The sequence below is a fragment of the Mus pahari genome, chromosome 1 (genome assembly GCF_900095145.1).
Source record: "Mus pahari chromosome 1, PAHARI_EIJ_v1.1, whole genome shotgun sequence".
In the NCBI taxonomy this organism is placed as follows: Eukaryota; Metazoa; Chordata; class Mammalia; order Rodentia; family Muridae; genus Mus; species Mus pahari.
The window spans coordinates 48,292,998-48,316,130 of NC_034590.1; the positions used below are offsets into that span (position 1 = coordinate 48,292,998).

Below are 23,133 nucleotides of genomic sequence, written 5' to 3' on the forward strand. Positions count from 1 at the left end.
GAAATGCTAAGGGAAGTGTTTGAACAGGTCTAACCTCATGAAGAAGGAGGCCCAATTAGCTTGTAGAGAAAGCAGATTTTGAATGGGAAGGACTGTGCAGAGCATAGCAATGTGAGCCTGATCAAATTCTTTGCTGGACGAGGAATGACAGAATTCATATTTTCATGAATTATATTAACCTTACAATTACAAAATTCCTTGGGAGATGTCCTAGGGATAGGGATATGGATAAGGATAAGGAGTAGAGCCATAATCCAAAGTGCATCATATACCTTAGATGGAGAAGAAATTAAGACCCTAAGAGGTGAATCAGTTTACCCAAAAGTCAGAAGTAAAAAATAAAGCACTTTAGCCAAAGCAAAACTAAACAACACTGTATGGAGGCTTTAAATCCCTATTTCATTTTTTTTTCATTTTTTTTTGTCTTGGAGAATAGTAAGTATAATTATTGGCTATTAATTTAAATCTTAAATTCAGGTATAATTACCAACTATATTCTCACAATGTCTTTAAACCCACTTACTCTCCAAGACCTGTGAATTTCTCCACCTTACAAACATTCCTTTCTGTGTTATTTTAAAAATTAATTTTAATTTACATGTGTGTGTACATGTATGTGTGCACGTACACTCATATGTGTGTGCATATGTGTGTGTGTGTGTGTGTGTGTGTGTGTGTGTGTGTGTGTGTGTGTGTATGCCACGGCATAGAGGTAAGAGAACAACTGAAGTTTGTTCTTTCCTCCCATCATAAGTTCCAGGCATAGAACTCAGGTCCTCTGGCTTGCATTTCCTGCTCTTAGCATTGCACCAGCCCAAGCTTGCTTTTTCTAGACACTCTTCTCTGTTGATTTCAGCTATGCCTTTGTCACGACTCTTGTTTGGTCTCTATTCTGGGATCCAAACTCTTAACCTCTGGATGTGATCCTGGTTTTTCCCCTGCCTCAAATGCTATAAAACCTCCTTCACCATCTCCAGGAAAACATCCTGATACCATAGAATGCCACATAACTGCACTAATAACCAGTCTACTGCCCATGACTCTAGCTTCTAAAACTCCAGTTTTTATTCACGTTCTGTTTATTCTGAATTATTGCAATTCCTCAAAGGCATCTCTCATTCTTCCCTATTCTCCATTTACTTGGTAAGATTCATCTGACATTGTAACATATCCCTGTGGCTTGCAGGATCACCATATTGCACTCCTGCTGAGGTGCCACTCCTTGGAATGACATGTAAAACATTCCTCTCTAAAAGTAGGACATATAGTTTTAGTTTGCTTTCTAGAAAGTTAATTTTGTCCTTACCCTAGCTTTCTCCTCTGGCTACCATTTTTGTTAGCTTTTGGAGTCATCCCCACCAAATAGCTTCTGGATGGGTCAACATAGAAAGGAAGAAATGGTGTTTGTGTATTAAGGCAAATTTGGATTCAAATATTTACTCATATACTTGAAACTTGAGTGAGTTATTTATTTGAAACTCAGTGTTCTTATTTAAAATGGGGATTATGCCTATCTCATCATGGGATACTCACTGCTATAATCATCATGAGATACTCATTGTTTTAACTTCATAATAACATTTACAATTTTTAAGCATATGACTGTACAATTAAATGTTCTATAATATCCATTTTCTATAATTTCTTACCATGCCAGCTGGTGCCTCATAAGTGTTGGATAACTATTAACTATTTAATATTGTTGCTGGGGAAAGCAAGACTGAATTATGCTGAAATTTTAATTTTTTTCTGCCACATAGCAGACATACATATTTTTTCATTGAATACATTGATGAGTGAGATAAGTTTGCTCATTGATCTGAGTGTTGTGGTCTCCAAACTGGGCACAGTCACTACTATTCTGGCAAATACTTTTATTGGAAGAAAACACAAGTATCAAATCTTCAAGTAGAGGAGACAAAGCTTTCCTCAACTGAAATAAGTTGATAATTTGCTTTGTAATTGCCCCCTGCAATTCGAAGGAGCACATGTTTCTTATAATTAACAGTCATTTATTTTTAGGGATGTCATTTGAGCAGCCAGCAGAACAATGTCTCCATTTCTTTCCTCCTGAATCCTCCAAGGCCACCGGAATCCTAGGGCTTAGCAGTGTTCATTCCCACAGGTGAATAGGTGTATAATTTGTCATTTACCTCAGCTTTCAGAGTCTGTAAGGATCAGGAAGGAAAAAAAATAACAGCTTTTATCTCTATCTGAATCCAGCATTTAAGGAGCTCCTGTCACGGAACAGCCTTCTGGCTTTATTGAGAAATCTGTTGCTAAGACACAGACTTAATTTGTTTGCACACTTTTCATGAGAATGGTGCATGTTTATTCACACAGAAAAACCAAGGTGTAAGAGATAAAGGTTGGTGGAAGGTTCACAATAGTAGACGATTATACCTTAAACAGTTATTTTATTGACTCCTTTAGAACAAAAAGGTTTTTCAGGCTATGATCTTAGGGCCAGGGCCATCAGTCTCACATGGGAGCTTGTTAAAAAGACAAATTCCTTAGCCTCACTCAGACTTACTTGAATCTCAGAATTGCTGGAGCAAGGCTCCAGTGTCTGCTTTGTCACGTCCTCCATGTTTGTCTGATGCATGTCAATATCTGAGACGGATAGGCTAGAGCATCATCTCTATCTCATCCATCAATGGGATGTAAAAACCAAGATGTAATCTCAGTCAGGATGGATGGTTTGAAAGTAGATGCTCATTTTTAAGGCCCCCCACAACTCCTCCGTGTACCCCTCAATCTGATAACTCAGATGAATTATGAACATAATATTAGAAAATAAATGCACGCCATGTTCAAGAAGGAAACAGTTCACAAGACAAAAGAATCATAAAGGTTTGCTAACAAACCCTATGAAACCCAGGAAATACATGCAGGAATACAGCTCTAGGACACATTACTAATGAGGGCAGACCATACTGTTAGATTTGGGCTGACATCACTGATAAAAGTCCATAGTAAAGAGCTATTTCGTTAGCTTGAATAGCTGGTTATGAATTCACAAGCTTAACCCAGTGGTTCTGTCATCCTAATGCTTCAACCCTTTAATATACTTCCTCATGTTATGGTGACACGCCTCCTAACATAAAATGATTTTGTTGCTACACACTTAAAGTTTACAGTTGTGAGTGAACTGTCGTGTAAATGTATATGTGATTCCCGTGGGACTGTGACCAACAGACAGACTGACAACCACTGGCTTAGTCAGGTATTTGGCTGTCACCTTTGCTCAATACTCACTCATATTTTGTTAGGGTGTGATGCTGGATTTTCCTCAGCACCTGGAGAAGTGAAAGCTTGGGAGATAGATACTGTGCTGCATTTATCTCCTGACCCCTCTGCCTACCACCTGGCTATATACTAAAGTACTAACAGTGCACCAGTGAAGGGAACACCTTTATCCTTGAAGAAAGTCTGAAGCCTTTCCTCAATAAAGGCCAGGTCTGGTTTGAAGCAGATGCCACTATTTTTTTTTCATTTATTTTTATTATTATTATTATTTTCTTTATTTACATTTCAAATGCTATCCCAAAAGTTCCCTATACCCTCCTGCCCCTGCTCCCCTACCCACCCACTCCCACTACTTGGCCCAGGCCTTCCCTTGTGCTGGGTCATATAAAGTTTGCAAGACCAAGGGACCTCTATTCCCAGTGATGGCAGATGCCACTACTGATAAATATCTTTGGATTGGATGGAATATGGAATTCCAAAAGTAGAAGAGTAAGGGAGTGTCCTAAACCATCAAATGCAGCATAGGCGTAAAAGGCAGCAAACATTCTTTATTCATTATTTCTAAATAAATGTAGATCCCCACATTTCCTTTGCCTAGGGTTTGCATCCTATACACATTTTACACCTTTAATTTCCTCTTTTGAATAGGTTCTTATACAATAGCCAATTCTGACCTCAAACTGAGAAATAGCCCTAAACTGATGATTCTCTTGGCTCTACCTACCTGGCCACACTTTGGCTCTTAATTTATGATAATGCAGTTAAACTTGCCTGTTTATCTAATCTGGCATTGTCTTTTAGTAAACATTTAGTGATTCACTATATATATATATATATACTGAAATTTACCATTATGCTCATTATTTTATATTTGTTTCATGTATTCGCATAGATTTCAATCCTGTTTATTTATTCACGCACCTTGGAGTAATTCAATACTCGCCCAGTTCTTCATAACTGCCATCCTGATGAATCAGAGTCTACCTTCAGTTAATATGTTAACTCATGTACACGCCACCGACCTTATACACATACACTGGAAATTTATTTTTCTCGTATTTTATGATGTTGTGCTGGCACATTTACTTTCATATACACTGCAGCTCTTCTCCACATTATTACGCTGTGCATTGGAATGTCATTTACATGTTCCAAGAATTAAAATAGGGACAATATTTTCTTCACCATTACATGTTCTTCTTTTTGTGTGGTACTTTCCCAGTAAATGACAGGTAGAGACTGCCATCTGGGAGACCACAATGGTTTTTGGCTCTAACCACGTCTGTGTCAGGAAAGGGACTTGGACTCTTGGTGGCCATATTTTTATATTCTCTAATGACCTTTTCCTGTGTGGTCAGCAAGGCTAATGGGGAAATAAATAAATACCTCTTACAGAAGAGTGAAGAAGCTATATTGGGGACTAATCTGAGACTTGGCTGAACCTGCAGGGTGTAGTCTTTCCAGTGACACTTCTGGATTGTTATGGAAAGCTACCTACTGTGTGTGTCATATTCATCTGTTTCTATGTGAGTGCCTTATGGGAATCTTATATCTGCATTCAACTAAGGGGAAATTTGCTTTTTTATTCTTCCTCCGTTTTATTTATTTATTTATTTATTTATTTATTTATTTATTTATTTATTTATTTATTTTCAAGACAGGCCCTGGCTGTCCTGGAACTCACTTTGTAGACCAGCCTGGCATCAAATTCAGAAATCTGTCTGCCTCTGCCTCCCGAGTGCTGGGATTAAAGGTGTGCGCCACCATGCTCGGCCTTCCTCCTTATTTTTTAATTGTAGGGAGAGAAGGTTCATATGGAATCTAGAAATTATAAAGAGCTTTAGACTGGAAGACTGCCACTCCTATAGGGTAGAATTCTTGATGCATCTTCTTTAAGGAAGGAGCTTTGTATCCTTGGTTTGTCATATGGTGGAAAGTATGTTCATTTTGACTCTAATAACATATTATTGTAACACTTAACTCTTCTTAGATAACAAAGGACCCCAGGCTTCATGTCTTAAACAAAAGCTATGTTTTAAAGTTAATGATTTTGAGTAAATCTCATCTATGTTAACTGGATGATTCTTCTGCCCAGATGAGGGTAGCCAGGAAAGAAACATATTAAACCCCTTGACAGCAATAGAACACAAGAATTATGAAAGTCCTTACACTTGAGGATGAGGAGAATTTGGTGTCATCTTTTGTATTGCATAATTTTTCTTATCAACCTATTTTTTCATGATTTTCTGTCACTCACAGCTTTCTTGTGACTTACCAAGAAAATACATAAAAGAATGCATTTCTCCTCCATACCAACGAGGCTGCTGGCCATGTGGCTTTCTTTAATCAATATGAGCAGATAGATTTTTGCTTTGTTTTCAGAAAAACTTCAGCAGGTACAATAAGAGTCTACCCTTAGTATTGCTTTTCCATTTGCTACAAACTAGCATGTATCAAATTAGGGCTTCTTCCTCATCTTAAATTCTAGAGTAAAGTTATATAGTGTAACCTCATAGCTCTTCTGTAGCATGAATTAAAGAAATAACCTGAGTTTTGAAAAACCATTGAGTTTTAAGGGGTCATTATTTTTCACATCAGCCCTTGGAGAAGAATCATGATTGTTCTTTATATATTTGATAGAGTCCCTTAAAACAGCTCTTTTCTATCTACTTTTCAACTTTCAAATTTTCATGTGTATTATAACTGCCGCTGTTTCTATTTTCTTTCTTGGCTAAGATTCTATGTCCTCCCCATCATATGGGGATTTTTTTTTCAGAAGACCTAATTGTGACATGCATTTCTTCACATTCTGTTTCCCTCTAAGAGCTTGGCGATCTGCCTTTTTTCTCTGAGCGCTTTTACTATGCAGCTGTTCCGGAGTCACCATGGCTCCCGCATGGCTGAGTAAGCAGCATCGTTCTGACAACTCTGATATCTCAGACATGTAAGGGACCAGCGCACTAACCTGGATTTATTTTCTCTTCTGTTACTTATTTTAGGTCTTCTGTGATTTCCATGGTCACTCCCAAAAGAAGAATGTATTCCTTTATGGTTGCAGCATGAAAGAAACTTTGTGGCAAGCAGGCTGCACTGTGGGTGAATCTGCCCTCTTGGAGGATGTCAGCTACAGGGTAAGTCATTCTATGGTATAGTATAGTACATTACGATGACAATATTACTGTGAGTACACATTACCACCCATCTTTGTTTGTAGACAGAAACTTTACCACTGACCTATATCTTTAGTTTACAGTCATTTCTTTTTTTCCCTTAAAATAACCAACTTATTATACCCATACAGTTATAATGTAAGCCAAATAGATATTTCTGTATTCTTTCTACAGTTGTGTTGCATAATGTCATACTATCTGGTAACTTTATTTCTTGTCTACTTTATGACACAGGGAGTTGGAGACAAGAAGCTATATTTTAATGTCTGGCTTTATAATTATTAACTGTGTGAATTATCATCTTCAACCTCTAAAATAAAGACAGTATAAATACTGTTTATTTTACAAAGATTATGGTATGATCCTGAATATAAAAGAACCTTAAGCAAATATGAAGGAGTGAGTGCACCCAGGCCCTCATCAACTCCCATCTCTGCATGAATATACTTTGAAAAGCAGAATAGTTTTCCTATTCATTGAACTTAATTTTATATTACGTGAGCTCTGGTGGTATGGACTACTCTACATTCAACTATAGTAAAAATGAAGTTAAGAAGGAAAACGGGGAGGGTGTCTTAATTAGGGTTTACTTCTGTGAACAGATACCATGATCAAGGCAAGTCTTATAAAAGACAACATTTAATTGGGGCTGACTTATAGATTCAGAGGTTCAGTCCACTATTATCAAGGCAGGAACATGGCAGCATCAAGGCTGGCATGGTACAGGAGGAGCTGAGAGTTTTAACATCTTTGTCTGAAGGCTACTAGCAGAATACTGACTTCCAGGAAGCTAGGAGTAAAGCCCATGCCAACAGTGACACACCTACTTTAACCAGGTCACAGCAACTCCAATAAGGCAACACCTACAAATAGTGCAACTCCCTGGGACAAGCATATACAAACCATCACAGTGGGAACCATTCCATGTGAGGATAAAACAACTGCTTATGAGACGTAAAGAGGAGATAAAATTTACAAAGTTGTCCAGATACAAAATAAAGAATAGCCTTTATTTCAGATTTTTGAAGAAAGACAATTGCAATGATACCAAGTTCTGCTAAATCTTTTCTCTAAGTACTATAATTTATTCTACACAAAGTAGATTCATTTCTAAGACTAATAATGGTGTTAAAAGAGAAATAAAAGCCCATCAAACTAAGTAGGAATAGTGGCCAATAGACTTAATCGAAGTACTAGGAGGCTGAAGTTGAAGGACTCTGAGTTGTAGACCATCTTGTGCTATATAGCGAGACCCACTCTCAAACAAAACAAAAACAAACACATAAGAACAAAAAAAAAAAAAAACAAAACAATTACAGTGATACGCCATCAGAAGCCTAATTCCATTGTATTACTTAGGTGACAATCACCTTGGAAGCTCATACCAAATTTTAGTGAATGACTTATGAGAATGAAAGAGCCAAAGAAAGAAAGATACATACTTAATCTTGGCTCAGTTTATTTTTATACGGTCCAGGATCTCAGTGCAAGGGATGGTGCTGCTCACAGTTAGTCAGTCTGCCAACTTTAACCAATCCAATCAAGAGAATTCCCTGCAAAAATGAAGGAATGCTCAAAAGCCCATATCCCAGCCCATTGTATATATTTTATATACAATTGTATATATTTTATAGCTCATAATGTAGGTGCTTATAAAATATATCATTAAAACTTACATAAAGTTGGTTTGGCTTTTATTCTTTTCTTAGGACAGGTAAAAATATTCATGGACAGTTCTCTACATGGAAATGTAAGAAGAAATAGTACCCAAGAGCTCTCTGTACAAAGAGAATATGAGGCTGAGCAGAGGCTGGGCATCTCGTTGTCTTAGCTCCTTCTCTTTCACTAAGTTAAGATACCCCAACCAAAGCAAAACTGGGGACACAGTATTTTTATAGCTCATACTTGGAGGGACAATATGTCATGACAAGGAAGTCAAGGGAACAGAAGTTAAAATTCTGGTAACATCACTTTCCTAGTCAGGAGGCAGAGAAAGAAAGATACATACTTATACTTGGCTCAGTTTATTTTTATACAGTCCAGGATCTCAGCGCAAGGGATGGTGCCACTCACAGTGAGTCAGTCTGCCAACCTCAACCAATCCAATAAATTCCCTGCAAAAAAGAAGGAATGCTCCAAAGCCCGTACTCCAGCCCATTCTATAGCTCATCAAGTTCACAATTGAGATTAGCCATCTAAATAACCAATTGCACAGTGGACTCTTATCTTCTGTATTTCACTTTTGTTGCATGATGATAATGTTTATGCTATGTTATATTAGTTTATTAATGCATCAAACATTTCAAGCTCACTTCCGTGTCAAGTAAGGCAAAAGATATGACAAGGGAGAGGTAGACAGACAATAGTTTCTGCCTCTGAGAACAAGTTAAGGAGTGTTTGATAGCAATGTTATTAAAATATTAGCCCATCTGCACATTGACAGTCAACTATGGGATACTTTGGTTTTTTTTTTAAAGCTTCTATGTAATTATGATTTATTTGAAGTTAACATATTACTGTCCTTTTAAATTATTTTTTAAATTATTTTATTAGATATTTTCTTCATTTACATTTCAAATGCTACCCCGAATGTCCCCTATACCCTCCCCCTGCCCTGCTCCCCTGCCCACTCACTCCCACTTCTTGGCCCTGGTGTTCCCCTCTATGGGGCATATAAAGTTTGCAAGAACAAGGGACCTCTCTTCCCAATGATGGCCAACTAGGCCATCTTCTGCTACATACACAGCTAGAGACACGAGCGCTGGGGGTACTGATTAGTTCATATTGTTGTTCCACCTACAGGGTTGCAGACCCCTTCAGCTCCTTGGGTACTTTCTCTAGCTCCTCCATTGAGGGCCCTGTGTTCCATCCAATAGCTGAGTGAGCATCCACTTCTGTGTTTGTCAGGCACTGGCATAGCCTCACAAGAGGCCGCTATATCAGGGTCCCTTCAGCAGAATCTTTCTGGTATGTGCAATAGTGTCTGGGTTTGGTGGCTGATGATGGGATGGATCCCTGGGTAGGGTAGTCTCTGGATAGTCCATCTTTTCATCTTAGGTCCAAACTTTGTCTCTGTTAACTCCTTTTATGGGTATTTTGTTCCCTATTCTAAGGAGGAATGAAGTATCCACATGTTGGTCTTCCTTCTTTTTGGTTTTCTTGTGTTTTACAAATTGTATCTTGGGTATTCTAAGTTTCTGGACTAATATCCACTTATCGGTGAATGCATATCAAGTAACTTCTTTTGTGATTGGGTTACCTCACTAAGGATGATATCCTCCATATACATCCATTTGCCCAAGAATTTCATAAATTCATTGTTTTTAATAGCTGAGTAATACTCCATTGTGTAAATGTACCACAGTTTCTGGGGATACCTTGTTTTAGGCCATTGGTTGCCAGAGTCTCATTTTTTCTCCCCTATAAAATGATAAAGTCAGAGTTTGTAAGAAATGAATAAAATTGAGTTTGTTGGTACTGTGGAGTTCTTCAAGGATTATTCCTGGCTATTAAGCAATGGATGTAAGGGGAACTTGAGTAATGTTGAGCTTTATTCTGCATCTTCTACACTTACAGCCTCGCTTTGCAGTAACTGCTCAATATTTGTCTCCTTCCACCATTGGTATTTTAAATCTAAGGCACTGTGATCTATAACTAATGAAATTGATTGTGATGTTTGGCCTAAAATATTTTATGCCTTTGTGCAACTGGATTTTTCAGAATTGAGAGGATGTGTTCACTCTGTTACAAGGAGTTGCAGACCTTTGAGAGACCCTTTATGCAAGACATGTTTATAGTCCTCACTGTTGCCAGGAGTCACAGCCTTAAGAGTGTATTTTCATATCAAACAGAGCAACTCTATCAGAGGAATTCTGTCCTTTAATATCAGTGTCAAAATGATAAACACATTTCCCACACACTCAAAATATTTATTCAATTTTAGTAATCAATCATATTGGGACTTCTAGTTATAATACTAAAAGCAGGTCAGTGAATGTATTCTTCAAAACACAGTTATGAAAAAGGACAAAATTAACAAACTGTGTAATTTTAAGCTTCTGTAAAATGACCAGATACATGTGAAGAAATAGCCAGTCTTGAAAACTGCTAGAGTTTTGTGCAGGAACGCATCAAATCTGACTTACTTAATGGGATTTCCTTAAACATTTTTTAATTTACTCATCAAGATATGTAACTTAGGTCAAGGCAGAGTAAGGAACATGCTTAGTTACAAAAGAGCTTAGGTAGTAGGAGTATGGAGAATTTAAGACTCTATGAGCTGAATAGTGAGACCCTGTGTTAAACCAAAGGTAAACAAATGAGCAGATTTAAAAATGTCACCAGAGCTCCCAGACACTAAACGACCAACCAAAGAGTACACATGGAAGGACCCATGGCTCCAGCTGCATATGCAGTAGAGGATGGCCTTGTCAGACATCAATAGGAGGAGAGACCCTTGGTACTGTGAAGGCTTAATGCCCCAGTGTAGGAGAATGCCAGGGCGGAAAGGCAGGAGTGGGTAGGGGGTGGGAGCACACTCATAGAAGGAGGGGAAAAGGGATGGGATTGGGGGTTTCTGGAGTGGAAACCAGGAACGGGGATAACGCTTGAAATGTAAATAAATAAAATATCCAATAAAAATTTATGAAAACCAAATTATAGTTATTTGATATTTTTAAGATTTGTTGACTGTGGTAACATATATAGACAATATTAGCTTTTTTCTTCATTTTAGGTATTCACCTTTTTAAAATTCTCATCAATTTAAAAATGAAATTTAAAGCAATAATGATAAAATATTAAATTCTCACTGAAAACATTATGCTATACACTCTTCAGAAAAAAAAATTGTTTTCATTTTAACTCTTAAAATATGAAATCCCAAACTGTCATAAATTGACTGTATGTAAAATTAAATGTGTTTATGATAAAAAAAAATCACCAAGTATTGTGGGAGAGACAAGGTCCAATCTAGACCTTTCTTGCCACTAAATGAAGCCTCCAAATCTGGAATGGTTTACATCTAACTGAGTTTTTGGGCACAAGGTTCTCATGAAAGCCCCCCAAACAACCCGGATTAATGCCAAGACTATTGGTGGCTTTCTACACACTGATGGTAAGGCTTGATTGCTGAAGAGAACACCTAAACAACTCATTGAACATGATAAATTTGACATAAGACCTACATAGAACCTTTACTTCTACAGCCTAGTGTTCATGGTACTAGAAGGCCTTTAGAATTCTACCAAAAGATAAAGTAAACACCAACCCAGATGAAAATCCTTTAATCTCAATGGTAACTTGCCTAATATAGTGGCATAAAAGTTGTGGGAGTAATCATTCACTATCTGTTTGGAATTAAGGTCACTCCATGAAATTGAACTCAAGGCTGACACTTCTCAAGTGCCGAGAACCTGTGGCTAGATATACCATGGACCTAAGGGAAACTAAATACTATTATTCTGCTGAAGGAACATAAAAATAAAATGACTCCTAATGATATTCTATTATATTCATAGATTTATGTCTTGCTCAATCACCATCAGAAAACTTCCTTTTGTAGTATTTGGGAACAAATAGAGCCATATCATTGGAGAATACAAAGTGGAGAGAGTTAGAGACTCTGAAACACTCAGCCATAAATGAGATATCTCCAACAAATTATCTACTCAGGGTTCAGGGAATCTGTGGAAGAGAAAATGGAAAGATGGTAAGAGCCAGTGGGGATGGAAGATACCATGGAAACAAGGGCTTCTAGACAAAACAGAATGGATGCTATATTAACTTATAAAGATTGTAGCATCACGTAAAAGGCCTGAAGAAATCTAAGCCAAATGGGAATGCCAGTAATGAGAGGGGAGCCAGATACAAGCTCCCATTCCTAACCCAAAGCTATCTCAGTTGATAATTACTCACAAAGGGAAAATTACTTTTCTCCAAAAGAATCTTACTAGGTATACAAACTATACTTAAGGAAAGGCATCATGTCAAGCAATAGATGGCTAAACACAAAATTAAATCAATGATATTTTGGGAGGATTTTTGTTGTATAATTCCTTGTGAATATTTTTAATTTTACAGGTCTTTTGCTAATATAGTATGGTTTCTAATTTGTTTTTATGAGTTTCTGTATATAAGAATGTGTATGTCTTTGTGTCTCTTTGTGGGTTTTTTTGACCTTTTTTTTTAATGCTTTTTGTTTCTGTTTTTGTTTGGTTTTGTTTATCTTTTCTCCTGTTCTGCTTTTATTACTTTTTAAATCTAATTTTATTCTATTTTATTACTTTTGATGCTTGTTGGCTTCCTTTCCTAATAACAATGAAAAAGGATGTGGATTTTGGTTGTGTGAGGAGTTGTGGAGGATGTAGAAGGAGTTGAGGCAGGGGAAAGTATAATAAGAATCTAGTGTATGAAAAGAAAACTATTTTAAATTTTTAAAAGGCTAATAAAAGAATATACACAGACTTTTTCTCTTATACATACAAGCACGTCCTCAGAGACACAGAAACAGAGAAGTCAAATGGGCAAAATATGTCTCAAGATCTAGATATAAGAACAATAATAGACTAATATATGGCCTCTATATAATGTGGTGATATAGGAAAATATGGATATGTGCAGAGGAAGCCTCAGAGCTCACCAAATAGGAAAAACCCTAAAAGATTTGAAAATTGGCCACAACTTGTCCTCCAAACTCACCTATATACCAATCACAAAAAGGAGAAGCTGAATAGGTTCAAAATGTTGAAGGAAAAATTTTATCCAGATTATTAGCTAGTAACTATGTTGAGCAGATACAGACAAGTAACAAATTTAAACATATTCAAAACTATTCACTTCAAAGAACAGAGAAAAATGATATGAGAAAAGTAGACAAACAATGCAATGTAGTCCATAATGTCAAAATGAAGTATAAATTTTAAAAATTCATACTGTGGTACATATTACAATAAATTAAGGAGATTCTTCAGGTTAATCTATGGAAGTAGTAAAATTCTCAAAAGATACTTACAAAACATGGGATGTAGGAAAGCTACAACAATGTAAAATTACGATATTCAGTTTTCTTCTAGAAGCTACAAACATTATGAAAATGATGAAGATGAGACTTATTCATCTTAGCCTTATTTAGGGGACATGGGAGACAATTGAAATAGACTCTGAGAACACCACAGTTAAAGTGTATTCAAACAATTAAAGAAAGTTATATTAAAAAATTACTGATAAAAGTGATGACGATGTCTTTGCATATTGGCAAGTTGGTAGAAAACTGGAAACCAAACAAGAAAGAATTAAAAGAAAAGGGGGATTCTTCTCTTCCATTGGACTGCCTTGTTCAACTTCGATATGTGGGCTTCAGCCTTCTCTTATTGTATCTTATTTTGTCCTGTTTGACTATAGTCTCTTGGAGGCCTGATCTTTTCTGAAGAGGAAACAAAGTGGGAGTGGAACTGGTATAGTAAGTAGGTGTGTGAGGAAGAACTAGGAGGGAGGGAAACTAGTTGGGATGTATTGTATGAAAGAAAAATCTATTTCAATAAAAATGTACTGTAACTAAAGCAAAAAAAAAAATTAGACTGATAGATTTATCATCAGATTTGAGATTCTAGGAGAGAGTCAATAAACTTGATGACGTATTCAAAACTATTCACTTCAAAGAACAGAGAAAAATGATATGAGAAAAGTAGGCAAACAATGCAATGTAGAATATAACGTCAAAATGAAGTAATTTACATGCAAGGAATGGCTTAAAATATAAGAATTATCATGAGAAATAAATGAAGTAGTAAAGATTAATGACAAAGGAAATGTTTTAAAGGAGTGGATAAATGGAAACCTAACACAAAGATAGCAAATGAGCAAACGTAATTCCAAAAACCTAAGTGCTAACACTAAACATGAATGGGCAAGGCACTTAATTTAAAAGACGAGGGCTCTAACACTCAATTAAAAATCCTCAATTCTATGCTCTTTGTGAGAGATTAAATACTCACAGAAGGATTGAAGTGAAAGCTGGGAAAAATTATACCAGATAAGACATCCCTATACAAGGGACCAGTGGTTATATTGAGATAAGAAAGTATAGATTTTGGTGGCCAAAGTATTTTTTTTTTGACAAGAAGGTAGTTTATTGCTCTCAAAAGAATATCAGAGACCATAATTATGATGTATCACAAAGAGTGATGTTAAAATTTGATACTAAAGCTTAGCTAATTTATTTCTCTCAGGAAATGAAACATTCAATAAAAAGAAAGCAGAGAGTCAGTATTGCTGAGACTAAGTCATGTGACCACACCCACATGATATCCGCCCCTCAAAGAATGCACACTAATTCTGAGTGCACACCAAGAACTGCCCGTGATAGGAACATGATAGCGGACAAGCAAGTAAACAAACGAGTGAACAAAATCTTGAAACCATACAGAAGTATTCACGTGCAGCAGCAGAGTTACACTACAAATGAAGTCTGCGAGGAACTCAATGTCCCTGAACATTTGGATGTTAAACCACTTTTTTTTTTAAAAGATTAATTTGTGGCTAAAGAAGAAATCTAAAAAGAAATTAGAAAATATCTTGACCTGACTAACAATCAAAGCATTATACATCAGAATTTTTGGCATAAAGCTGTGTCATTAAGAGAGATAAATAGATTACTTCAGATGATTTTATTAGCAAGGTCAGTCAGTCTTAAATTAGTCATCTAATCTTGCGCATTTGGAATTAAGCAAAAAGAAGAAAAACTATTTGGGTATAATGATGAGTGGTTAAGAGCACATGCTGCTATTGCAGAGGTCCCAGTTCGATTCCTAGTGCCCATGTCAGGCAGCTCACAGCTACCTGTAACTTTAAATTTAGCTCCAGACTATGCCTCAGCCAGAAGTAGAAGGGAAAGAAAGAAAATATAAATTACCAGTCAGGAATGAAAGCTTCTCTGCAGAACCTAAAAATTATATGTGTATTTTGTTGTTGTTGTTATTGTTAATAACTACAAGTCAAATGGATAATTTATTTGCAGGATATAAGCTATGAAATTTGGCTCAAAGAGACTGAAAATCTAAGTGTATTTCAAGAAAATGAATTGAATTACAAATCAAAACACATCCCATAAATAAATACCTACACCCAAGTTACTTTGTTGGTGAATTTGAACTGACTCTCAAGACGTGGATAATATTCAGTATAAGAAGGAATCACTCAGAAAATAGAGGAATACTTACTAACCCTTTATGAAGCTTGAATTACCTTGATGGTAAGGCCAAGAAAAAGCCATCACAAGTAGAGAGAGTGACAGCTCAATGATTCTTGGTAATGCCTATGCAAAACTATTTTTCCAAAATATTGAGTCAATCCAAAAGCATGTAAAATGTTCCTCATTGTAACAAAGTGGAGCTTTGGCTTATGAGGGCAAAATTAAAAATTTAGTAATAAAATACTATTGTATTTCCTTCAGTTGAACAATTAACCAAAACTCTATCATCTCAATATACTGAAAAGGAATTTGACAAAATCCTCATTTAATATTAAACCTTATAACTGATATTGAAAAGGGGAAATTTTTAACCTAAAATTAGGTAGCTGAAATAACTTAAGATGGGCATCAGTGAGGTGGTTCAACTGGTACAGGACAGTGCTTCTACGCAGGAAGACTTGAGAGCCTCTCGGGAGAAAGAACCAACTATGACAGGCTTCCCTGGGTACTGCACCACCCTTTCCCACACAAAAGTAAAAGAAGTTTTAAGTATGATCAGTAGTATCATATTTAATGGGAAAAGTGTGAATATTTCCCCCATAAAAGTTGAAACAAAACAGGATTGTTTGCTCTTGCCACGTCTGTTCAAGACTGTGTTAGATATTCTAGCCATCACAACACAAGCAAATTATTAGAGAGAATCATTTAGAAAAGAAGCAAAACTTTTATGATCTGATGGTATGCTACTTTTATGTATTAAAATCCTAAGGAATCCTCAAACATAAACTATTGAAACGAGTATGCATGTTTAGCAAGGGAGTAAGATATACGATCAATATAAAATTGGGTGTGTTAGCTCTATATGAACCAGAAATAATCCTGAAATAAAATTCACTTGCAATAATAATCAAACCAAAATAATTTGTAGAAGATTTAATAGAGAAAAGTCAATGTATTAAAACTGCTAAAAAACAGTGATAGCAATTGAAGGAGTCACAAATAAATTGAGGCTACAAATTATGTTACAAATACAAATTAAGGTATTGAAAGGTCCAATATTTTTGAAATGGAATTTTCTTTACACTTTCTATAGATTCAACACAAATTCTATCAAAACCTCAGCAGGCTTTTGTATTGATATTGACAAGCCAATCTTAAACACAAGAGAGCCAGAATAGCTGAAGCAATTTTGAAAGAGAAAATTCTTAGTAGATTATTTATATGATTTCAAAATTTAAGAGAAACCTGCAGAGTTCAAGAAAATGTTATCTTACCATGCTGATCAAAACTTTCCACTTACAACAGCCTTTTGCCTAAGAAACTTGTGCATGGCATTGGTTTATAAAGTGGTTATGTGAACTTGGTTATAATTTACAAAGTAATTTATTTTGAAACAATTCATTGGTAAGTACATTATTTTAGATTAATTATTTGCAATTATTTGCAATTATAAAATTCACAATAGTGAGATAGATGTGCTTAAACTTTTCCAGTTTTATTCTTTTATTTTTGCTTTTATAATCACATAATTTCTTCCTTCTCTTTCCTCTTCCTACGCCCTTCCATATACCCCTCTTTGCCATCTTTGAAGTTAATGACTATCTTTTTCATTAACTGTTGTTGCATTCATATATTATGTAAATGTAGCCTGTTTGGTCTGTGTGTTTTAAGGGTGGGCATTTGTTATTTGATAGCCCATTATCTGGGAAAGACATTCTCTCATTCTTAGAATTCCTTAGTTGTCTGTAGTTATTTGTTGAGGCCTTGGCCTTTTTGTCCTTCCACTTTGGTATTATTTGATGTCATCCTTGCTCAGTTCATATTTAGCAGCCGTATTGGTGAGTCTTTACAGATGAATTTCTGACATTACTAGAAGACAAAGTCTCATAGCTAACTACCTAATCCTTTGGCTCTTGCGATCTTTCCACTTCATCTTCTGCAGTGTTTCCTGATCCTCAGGAGCATGAGTTACTTATAGATATATCTATTGGAACAAGGCTTCACACGTGCATTTTGTTTGGCTATAGTTTTCTCTAATGGTCTCTATCCAGTGCAAAGAAAGCTTTCATTGATGAGAGGTGAGTACTATAATTATCTACGAGTATAAGAATGAATATTTTGATTACAGTTGGGACTAGAGTGATTTATTAAAGCGATGGTTGTAGGTTTCTCATCCAAGATTTATAATTTCATTAGCTTTGGGGAGTTGGTTAGGTTCCCAGTATCCAGTATAATTTCCCTCTTATTGAGAAGGTCTTAAGTCCAATTAGGGAACTCTTGGTTACTGCCAATATATGAGTGCCTTTCAGTTTTAGAACAATCACACCCTTGTAGGTTCATAGAGATCATAGCTGGGTAGGACTAATACATGTTTCTTTCCTTTGGAAGCCTGTATGGTGCTTTTTGGTTCCATGAATGGTAGTCCTGAGGAGGAGGTACTCAGGCCAGGTTCAGCTCAGGGATCTCTGAACCCTGAGTCTGAAGTGTATGTTGTTTTCAGTAAAACGGACTTAATTTCTAACTTCTGGGGTGCGGGAGGGGGCAACAAAGGGCAATAGCAACAAGACTACAGTGTTTTAGGATTCTCTTGGCATCTGTGACCAGCAACTTAAAAGAGGGCTTCTCATGCCCGATGTTAGGATTTTTGTTAGATGGTGCTTGGGGCTTTGGGAAAGCATTGTCATTCCAGATGAGAAAAAAAAAAATCATTTAAAATGCATATATACAGATTTAAGTGTTTTGTGTTTTTTGTTGTTTTTAGTTATATAGATAATAGTATAATTCCTTAAGAATTTTCAGACATCCTTACTGTTGTTTCATCATATCTCTTTGTTGGCCAATTATCTTCCTCCTCGCTGAGTCCCCGTTTCCCATTTCCCTGATCAGATTGCTTGTCCTCTGCTACTTCCATCTCTATTGTTCCCATACCCTCACTACCCTGGCAATGGTCCCTTTTGACTTCTCTGGCTTCTTAATTACTCCAGGATATATACCTACATTTCAGAATTTAAACCTAGGAGCCTCTGATGAAAGAGAAAATGCAAATTTTGTCTATAGGTGTCTGGGTTACCTTATTCAACATTATCTTTCTGGTTTAATCTTTTAATCTGCAAAGTTCAAAATCACATTTTTATTTACATATGAATAGTACTTCATAGTTAACGTGAACCACATTTTTATCATCCAGTCATTGGTTGCAGAATATTTAGGTTGTTTTCATTTCCTAGCTATTCTCAGTAGAAAAGCATGGCTGAGCAAGGTTATGTGAGTAAGATGTTTATTCCTTTGGGCATACACCAAGGAGTGGTATAGGTGGGGCATAGGGTAGATTAATTTTAACACTTTGAGAAATCTCCAAATGTATTTCCATAGTAGTAGTGTCTCTTTGTAATCTACATCTACAGTGAAAGAAGGTGTCTTTTTTCTCCACATCCCATCCAAATTTTATTGTAGGTTGCTTTGTAGAATTCTACTGTTCTGGCTGAAATAGGATGAAATCTCAATGCTTGTTTGATTTAATAGCCCAGAATGAGAAAAGTTTTCAGATACTTCTTAGCAGTATTTTTTTTTTTCGTTTGAGAATTCTCTATTCAGATTTCAGGCCCATGTTTTTGAACTAGTCATTATTTTTATTCTTTGTGTTTTGAGTTCTTTATATGGTATGGATATTAATACTCTGTTAGAGTTAAGACTGGCAAAAATTATTTTTCTATTCTATGGACTACCTCTTCACCTGGTTATTACTATAGATTCATAGAAGCTGTTTTAGTTTTTATGAAATCCCAGTTCCTAATTGCTGGTCTTAATATTGTGGCACACATAGTCCTATTCAGGAAATACTTTCCTATATATCTATCATATAGGGTACTGCCTATGATTTCTTCTAGAAATTTCAGTATTTCAAATTTCACATTTAGGCCTTTGATCTTCTTGGAGTCAATTGTTGTGGAAGGTAATGGGTATGGGTCTCATTGTAATCTTCTGCATGTTGATATCTTGATTTCCCAGCCCCATTTCTGTTTTTGAATTCTTCATCAAATATCAGGTGCCTGAATCTATGTATTCTTATGTTGGGGTTTTTGATTTTGTTCGGTTTGCCTCATGTGTGTTTGTTCATTTGTGTTTTTGTGAAAGTACCATATTATTTTTATTATTATTGCCCTATCACATATCTTAATATCTGGAATGAAAATATCTCCATCATCCAACATCATTCTTTGTTTGAGGCATCCTGGGTATTTGTAGTTCCATATGATTTTTAGAACTGAATTTTATATTTCTATGCAAAATGTTCTAGATTTTCCAAATTTTGGGATGCATCATTAAGTTATTTGTTTGTTATCTTTCCTTTTATTTATTTATCTATTTATTTATTTGCAATGTAGGCACTTAGAGCTTTAAGTTTCCCGCATGTGACTGCTCTCAATATGCTCTAGAGGTTTTGTTGTATTATGTTTTCATTTTCATTTAGTTCAAAGAATTTTTATTTTCTTTCTTTAACCCATAGGTTATTTAGTAATGAGTTATTTAATCTTCATGAGTTTGTGGGTTTTCTTGTTTTTTTTTTTCTGTAAGTTTTATTACATTGTTGTTTAATAGGATATAGGAGTTTATTTCATTCTTTTTTGAATCTGTAAAGATTTGTTTTGTGTCCCATGATATGGTCTACTTTAGAAAATCATCGATGTACTGGGAGTAGAATATCTGTATTCTTTTAAATATATATATATTTAAGTATGTATTTAAATATATATATTAATATATATTATATATAATATAATGATAAATAAACATATTTATATAAAATATATAAAATATACATATTTACATATATTTTATATCTGTTTAGTTCATTTGATGTGTGATGTCAATTAATTCTGATGTTTCTCTTTATGTTTGCGTAGATAGCCTGTCTATTAGAGAAAGGGAGGGGGCACTTAAATCAACTTCTACTAATGGATTGATGTTATTCAATGTCTTTAAATCTATAGAATATTTTAAATGAAAATACACCAGAGTTTGGTAAATATATGTTTAGTATAGTAATGTCTTGTTGGCTAACTGTTCATTTGATTATAATGAAATAACTTGTCTTTATATCTTCTGACTAATTTTGCTTTGAAGTTTATTTTGTCAGGTATTGGAATAGTGATGCCTTCTTGCTTCCTCATCTTGATTGGATGTATTGTGTCCTTCCTTTTACTCTAAGGCTCTGCCTAGTATGTTTCCTATAAATAATGGATTTTATTTCGTTGCCCATTCAGTCATCTTGTTTTTTGATAGGCGAATTGAGGATGCTGACATTTATATGTATTAGTAAAATGTGTGTTTAGACTGTTTTCATTGTGCTACTGATGTTTAGTGTGGTTGTTTGAGTTTACTGATGTTTAGTGTGGTTGTTTGAGTTCTCAGTGGTACTTTATGTTTTAATAATGATGGCATTGTGTTTCTTTCCATGGTCTCTCTATCATGCAAATTCTTTAAAACCCAAAATATTGCTTCCTGTATTTTCTTCAGGTTTTGTTGTTTGGGTTGTATTTCTTTTTTCATGTTATTCTTTTACATTTCAAATAATATTCTCGTTGCTGGTTACCCCTCCACAAGTCCCCCATCCCATCCCCTCTCTTCCCCATCTCCTTTGCCTCTATGAGGATGCTCCTTCACCCATTCATTCACTCCAGCCTCACTGCTCACTTTGTTCTTCTTCTTAAATTCCATATGTTTTTTTGAGCTTTTGGGCTAATATTCACTTATCAGTGAGTATATACTATGTGTGTTCTTTTGTGTCTGGATTTCTGTTAGGCGAACCGCCTCGCCAGCAAGTACGACGCCCGACAACAGGATTCTTCTGCAGGAAAGAGTTTATTGTACAGCTTTCTTAACGTGATGGAGAGGCCCTGAAGGAGGAAAAGGTGCTGCTTATATACGCTTATGGAGCTCATGTCAGTACCTGATTGGCTTCAGCTTTGGTGCTCAATTTGCATGCCCGAGAGTTGGCTGTGACTTAGTTAGTACATGCTCACTGATACCTTTCAGGTGATAAAGAGTCTCCCCTTGCTGACTCAAACACAAGAAGTCAGCGCCATCTTTTAGGTGTGGCGCAGTTCGGCTACCTTCAGATTTCCTCAGTCAAGATGTTATTTTCTAGTTCCATCCATTTGCCTGTAAATTTCATGAAGTCATTTATTTGAATAGCTAAGTAGTACTCCATTGTGCAAATGTACCACATTTTCTGTATCCATTCTTCTGTTGAGAGACATTTGGATTGTTTCCAGCTTCTGGCTATTAAGAATAAGGCTGCTATAAACATAGTGGATAATGTGTCTTTGTTATATATTAGAACAACTTTTGGGTATATGCCCAGGAGTGGTAGAGCTGGGTCTTCAGGTAGAACTATTTCCAATTTTCTCAGGAACCACCAGATTGATTTCCAAAGTGGTTTTACCTGCTTACAGTCCTCCCAGAAATGAAAGAGGGATCATCTTTCTCCACATCCTCTCCAGCATCTGCTGTCACCTGCATTTTTGATCTTAGCCACTCTGATTTGTGTGAGTTGGAATTTCAGGGTTGTTTTGATTTGCATTTCCCTGATGACTAAGGATGTTGAACAGGTCATTAGGCACTTCTCAGCCATTTGAGATTCCTCAGCTGAAAATTCTTTGTTTAGCTTTTTACCCCATTTTTAATCGAGTTATTTGGTTCTCTGGAGTCTAACTTCTTAAGTTCTTTGCATATTTTGGATATTAATCCTCTTTCAGATGTAGGGTTGGTAAAGATCTTTTTCCAATCTGTTGGTTGTTGTTTTGTCCTATTGAGAGTATCCTTTGCCTTATAGACGCATTTCAATTTTATGAGGTCCCATTTGTCAATTTTTGATCTTAGAGAATAAGCCATTGGTGTTCTGTTCAGGAAAATTTCACCTGTACCAATGTTTGAAGTTCTTTTCCACTTTCTCTTCTATTAATTCAGCATATCTGATTTTATCTTGAGGTCCTTGATCCACTTGGACTTTAGCTTTGTACAGTGAGATAAGTATGGATCAATTTGCATTCTTCTACATGACTGCCAGTTGTACCAGCACTGTTTGTTGAAAATGCTGTCTGTTTTCCATTGGATGGTTTTGGCTTCTTTGTCAAAGATCAAGTGACCATAGGTGTGTGGGTTCATTTCTGGATCTTCAATTCTTCCACTGTGCTACCTGCCTGTCTCTGTACCAATAACATGCTTTTTTTTTTTTTTTTTTTTTATCACTATTGCTCTGTAGTACAGCTTGAAATCAGGGGTGGTGATATCCCTAGAAGTTTTTTCATTGTTGAGAATGGTTTCTGCTATCCTGGGTTTTTTGTTATTCTGGATGAATTTGAGAATTGCTCTTTCTAACTCTATGAAGAATTGAGTTGGAATTTTAATGGGCATTGCATTGAATCTGTAAGTTGCTTTTGGCAAGATGGCCATTTTTACTATTTTAATCCTGCCTACTTATGAGCATGGGAGAGCTTCCCATCTTCTGTGGTCTTCTTTGAT

At 35.8% G+C, this 23,133-nt stretch overlaps 1 protein-coding gene across 1 annotated transcript in view; it reads left to right on the forward strand.

Annotated features, from left to right (window-relative positions):
• Agbl1 (ATP/GTP binding protein like 1) overlaps positions 1-23,133 on the forward strand; it is a 780,867-nt gene that overhangs the window by 386,640 nt on the left and 371,094 nt on the right. Inside the window, exon 19 of the mRNA XM_021192763.1 lies at positions 6,249-6,380. Within this exon, the coding sequence (XP_021048422.1) occupies positions 6,249-6,380 (132 nt within the window). The remainder of the gene's footprint in view (positions 1-6,248; positions 6,381-23,133) is intronic.